General features: G+C 35.6%; 1 protein-coding gene across 1 annotated transcript; it reads left to right on the forward strand.

The window, feature by feature from the left end:
- The first annotated feature begins 1,223 nt into the window (after positions 1-1,223).
- LOC117115486 (leucine-rich repeat-containing protein 24-like) lies at positions 1,224-5,286 on the forward strand. The gene is made up of 2 exons (XM_033259330.1): positions 1,224-1,328; positions 1,961-5,286. The coding sequence occupies exon 2, from the start codon at positions 1,964-1,966 to the stop codon at positions 3,848-3,850; it is 1,887 nt and encodes a 628-aa protein (XP_033115221.1). The 5' UTR covers positions 1,224-1,328; positions 1,961-1,963; the 3' UTR covers positions 3,851-5,286.
- The last annotated feature ends 828 nt before the right edge of the window (positions 5,287-6,114 follow it).

Raw genomic sequence — 6,114 nt, forward strand, 5'->3', positions numbered from 1 at the left:
TTGGGCCCTACCTAAGCTGGTCGAACGTTTGTTTGGGTCTATACCCTAGCTGCACTGATGGGCCGAGGAAGGCCGAAACGGATCCGTCTGCAGATATTGGGATTCCTTCCAGTGGATACTTAGTTTATTTTGTCATTCTGATCGGATTTTCTCTACCTGTCTCTTATACACATCTAGATGTGTATAAGAGACAGCCTCAGCGTAAGTCGTATGAATGAGAAAAACAAAAACTCAAAGATAATGCATGTCATAATGAGCAAGTGTAAAGTGTAAACAATTACCCAATAACTGTCGTGTTGGCGGTGAAATGGCATAGGCCTTGATATAGGCCATTTCAACATTGTTTTCTGATTTCTCATTCAACGACTTGCGCTGAGGAAGGAGAGAGGCGTGTCAGAAATATTCGTCTTGAATAAATTGTATGTTTCTATAATGTCAACGTGTGTAATCGTTTCATTTTCGTTTGTGTTTATACAACTTATAGAAACTGCAACTTATACTGAACTTGAAACCCGCCATAACCAGTAATCATGAGTAAAAATCGAAGATTAACACACAAGAAGCAAATCATCGAATAAGCGCAGCGGTGCTTATAATATTTTTGGAGGCTTCAATGTGTGGTCCTTAATCGAGTGAGGCGTTTAATAGAGAGCGGTGTTTATTAAAAAAATATCGTAATGATACTCTTTTCATGACCGTTCCCATGTTACTTACGGTATCCTACCTATCATATGCCCACATCATCGTAAATAAACATATTATAAATATATGCTTGTGTCTTCATTGTGTTATTCGTTCATTTGAACACTGTATACATTGTATATAAAACCCTGTTTCTCAAAGTGTTCATTACACATAGGGTATAGAATAATATCGAATAAGCGCCGCGGTGCTTAGCGAAAAAAAAATCACGTTTGTTGGTGCGGCGTAATATAAAATACAGTACCGGTACTATCAAAAAGTAGAGAAGTTTATACTATGCGAGAATGGTACTTACAATTGAATGGTAAATAAGCTTTAAAGGACGGATTAAGAAATTTTATCTAGCCCTAAACATGCGACAGATTTCAAAGAACAATTGGGTCACAGAAACTGTTCTATGCGTTATGTTACTTCCTTTTGAATATCAAACTCACCGGATAACGTCATTTCACAATGCATTCTTATTGGCCAAAGGTCTAGACTACATATCTACCATTCAATAGTGCTGAGTGGTTGTCTGAGTTTCTTCAGTCTTATTAGTACTCAGGTCTATGTAGTAAATGAATAAAGTTAATATTCACAGCGCTCCGTAAGTCATACAAATACAGTAGGCCTAAACTTCCGAGGTAAGCTTTTAAATTTACATCTTTTTTAGGATTATAGATAATAGCTAGAAGATTATATTACGAATACGTATGTATAGTATAATGTTAACCATATCGGAAAAATATATATAAAATCTTCTGGACATAGATATTTTTGTGTAAAACCGATATATTCGTCAATCATAATTCCCTATTATGCGTTTCCAATTCTTGCAGACAAATTTGGTAAAATTTAATGACCTGTTAATTTTTTACCTTTTCTGATACTATACGTGCACGGCGCAAGTAATACTGTTTTGACGTGATAGCACAAGGAATGGGATATCTCTTTATAATCCAGGCACAAAATATGCCTTCTTGTAATGGGCCTAGGCCTACTTGTCACACTGATAATTAACATTCGTAAACGATTTAGTTTCCAATCGTAGGGTCTGAATTTTAGTTTGAGGTGCATTGGCTTACGGCTATCTTCCGTGCACTGGTGTAGTTGAATAGATTGGAATGTTTGGTGTTTGTTTGAATTACTTGTCTAGGTAAGAGAGAAATTACAGAAAAAATAGGTAACTCACAGGACTGTTTTGTAACCAATGAAAAATATGTGCTTTAGAAATGATTATTATTATTAGTTAAACAATAAGTTTTTTTCTTTGCAGAAAATGAGCATGTGGGCACAAAAAGCGGTATTGGCCATGGTCATTATTATCTTTAACTCGGGGCTAACGTCGGCAATGTGCAAACCAACTTGTTCTGTGGTGAATCAGAAAGAAAGAATCGTGAAGTGTTCTGGGCGACAGCTTACGTGCATTCCCATAGTGCATCCGCAAACGCGGGAACTCGTTCTTGAGAACAATCTACTTACAAAAATTCCGAGGAATGCTTTTAGTCATTTACCTTATCTTGAAAAACTGATTCTCAACAATAATCATATCTCTACTATCGAACCGGGAGCATTTAACTATCTCCAACGTCTGGAAGCACTATACTTACGGCATAATAGATTAGAAAAAGTTTCAGTTGGTGCGTTTGCTGGCATACCAAAGCTAAAGATTCTCGACCTTGCTCACAATAGTATCAGCCATATTGAAAGTGGTGCTCTCAAACCTATGAAAGCATTGGTACATCTTTACCTCAGTGCCAATAAGCTGAAGGTCATCTCTGATGATAATCTTACTGGCTTAGGAAATGTGCAGCTCATTTCATTTCTCTCAAACAACATATCTTTAATATCCAAAAACGCATTCCTTGGCCTTGTCCGTTTACAGACCATATACCTTGGGAATAACAAACTGCAGACAGTTCCAAATATTTTACAACATGCTCGTTCATTAGTGTCAATTGGACTGGAAAACAATCCTCTAATTTGTGACTGTCAACTTGAATATTTGCGCATTTGGTTACGTGCGCGTATGACTTCTCGACGTATACTCACTACCTCACCTGTTAGATGTGCAACTCCATCTTTATTGAAAGAGGAGGACCTTCGGACTGTAACATTTAGGCTAAAGTGCATCAAGCCGAACATCACGTCTACAACAACAAGTATCCTGGCAAAAGTGCAAAATAATGTAATGATCAAATGTGAGGCAAGTGGGTCGCCAATGCCAAACATTTTATGGACTCTCCCTCCAAGAGTTAATCCAACACAAGTTGAACGTCTTTCCAATGGACATTTGTTGATTAACGCCGCCCAGATGAGTCATACAGGCGAATATATTTGCAGTGCTAAAAACATCGCCGGTGAAGCTCAAAAATACTTTAATGTGGATGTCCTCTGTGAATGTAATTCTTGTGGAAAAAGTGACCAGTCACTGCCTGACGTTGTGTACACCGATGAAATTGTAGTTGGTCAGGATGGAGACCAAAATGTTGACCTGTGTTCCACGAATTACTCAATGGTACACGTCTCTCTAGCCGGTGTATTCATTACTATCGCTATAACATTTGTTTTAACATTTCTGTTTACGGCAATCTTCCTAACATATTGGTTTAAAAAGCACAACAAACCTGTACGTAAACATAACAACCTAAACAATACGGCTAGCTACTCATCGACAGGCTCATCTTTAACGCTTGCTTCTTCTGAACGCCGAATTCTAACATTACCACAAGCAAAAAATGAGATGAGCTTTCCTGGTATTGCACGATATTACACTCCTCCAGAACGCCCAAGGATGACAGCAGATGCACAGTCAAAATACAAACACAGGAAGCTTGTGGCCTCCATTAGTGATAACACATACAGCAGTATGTATTCGTCACTGTATATAGGAAACGATGAATATGCGTTTGTACGCAATCGAGTTATTGATGATTATGATTATGATTATGATTATCGAGATCTTGAACATGTTTATGCAGGACCAAACGAAGTTGTAAAGCCCCCGGGTCTCAGTTCCCGTCCAACGTATATGAACAGAAACGACGGAGGTAGGGATGACGGTGGTGGTTGTAGTACAGGAACGAATGACTACTCCTGTTTGGAGTTGGCAGGCCTGAACCATGGCAGACCATACAAAACTCGTAATCAATTAAATAAACTCTAGCGTAGTTTTTTTTTCTTTTATTTATATTTTATTTATTTCATAATTTACATTCAACAGTTGTAGCTTCATATATTTAGATTTTTCTTTAGTTATTTCGTCAATATTACTAATGGAAAAGAAACAGCGATGACGTTAGAGTATCATATCCGTAAAACCTCGAATAGAAGTAATATTGGCTTTATCACATGAAGAAGCCCGGGTCTCTAAAAGAACTTCCGCCACCTCTTTAGTTTTCAAAAGTAATCTCAAAAAGAAGTCCATCTCTTAAAATAATCCGATAGGTTTCTATTCTAGATAGTACGAGCTCCGATAGGCTTCTATTCTAGATAGTACGGGCTTCTTTTCGAGACAGTTACTATACATTGTAATCGAATTTCAAAGAAACAGAAACAAACACTTGGTTTATAGTTTATGTAAAGTCGGGTTATTATACCATATACTATGTGACACAGACTGACGTTCTTTTATCATTATGATAGCGTGCCGTATCAATGTTATTTCATTGCAGCATGGTTAAATTACGGTACTGGACGATTATAACCAAAACGGTACAGATTACGTATGATCAACTGGATTTTTGTGCATGCATTCCGTTTGAAGAAGCCGAAAAATAGAGAAAGTGTTTTTAGGGGTTGCCTTGGTTGTAATATAAATTCATTAGAAGAAAAAAAATTGTTAACATAATTAATATATTACAAATGTATACACGTTTAATAAATTACTCCAAGTCGTGTCATTTGTTATTTTATGGCCATAAGCTATATCAAAAGATTGATAATTTATGTATTTATTTAGATGTCCAACAGATTGTCGTCGGAACGTTTGATCCTCCATGGTTTGATTATGATTATATTTTTTAAATTTTTCTTTTTTTTTTCTTGTTAAAATTCTTGTTAAAATTACACGGAATTTCTTATTTTATGGTTAAAAAGTGTCTCCAGTTCCTCTTTACCATTGTATAGTAGCAAAAATATTTACAGCATTCATTTTGGCGAAATTAATCTAAAAAACAAGCCCATCTCGGAAAGAATCCCATCTTTAAAAACAAAAGAAGGGATTCTTATCGAGGTTTTACGGTACGGTATTGTGAGAGAGGGTAGACCTGTTTTACAGGCCTATTTACCTTGAGTCAGTCATATGGAGTGTCTAAATAATAATAAATTTGTATCATAATTTTATCAATATTATTACTACTGTTGGATGTATATAAAATATAAAATACGATTATGTTTTCTGTAGTATTTTTAATTCTAATTTAAGCATATTATTTAAACTGTTTGTATGTAAATACTACATTTGAAAGATATTAAAAAAAACTATTGAGCAATTTAGAAATACGTATTAGATGATGTTTTTATAGAATATGTTATTTTTTTTTTAGAATATAAGTATACAAAACGGCAATAATTATATATTTTGTAATAAAAAAAAAGAGTTCAAGATAAACCAGGAATTAGTGTTATTTGTAAATAATGCACAATAGAAATTGTTATACATTCGTATTTATTACGAAGTGACGCAGATTAGTAAATGACATTTATTCTTTTTTAATATTACATTTTCAAATTGGAAGGAGTTCAGTCATTAACAGACCCCTAAGACAGCAAGGATGTGCGTTTCCAAACATCTGCTTTTTGCCAAAGCCTTCGCCCTGCACACAGACTACATTACCTTTCTTTCCCTCCTTCATGATGGATTCACTTCGAGAGCATTCCTATCGTCACTCTCTCAAACTGTTTGTCATCATCATCATCATCATCATCATCATCATCATCATCATCATCATCATCATCATCATCATCATCATCATCATCATCACCATCATATTTATTCATTCATCCATCCATCCATCTATTCATTCATTCATTTAATTTAATTATTTATTTAATTCATTTATTTACTCATTTATTTATTTATTCATTCATTCATTCATCATTCATTCATTCATCCATTCATGTATTTTCTTTTCACATTCTTTAGGCATGCCTTCCACAAGCCTTTGCTTTGTTGGTTATGCAGTATTAATATACCTTGATATTTTCAGTTTTAAGAAAATAAATGTTATTTTGATCTGATTTGATTTGATCACCATTATCATCAATATCATTATCACCATCATAATCACAAGTTGAGAAATGTCATTGCTGTGCATTTGGGAAACAATTTTTCGGGAGAACTCCAGACCCACCGTCCAAAATTACATCATAACATATGCCCCACCTCCCCCCCCCCCCCCCCCCCACCCCCCCCCCCCCCCCCGCCCC

This window comes from Anneissia japonica, unplaced genomic scaffold (genome assembly GCF_011630105.1).
Source record: "Anneissia japonica isolate Jap-2015-1 unplaced genomic scaffold, ASM1163010v1 scaffold287847_len925385_cov155, whole genome shotgun sequence".
Lineage (NCBI taxonomy): Eukaryota > Metazoa > Echinodermata > Crinoidea > Comatulida > Comatulidae > Anneissia > Anneissia japonica.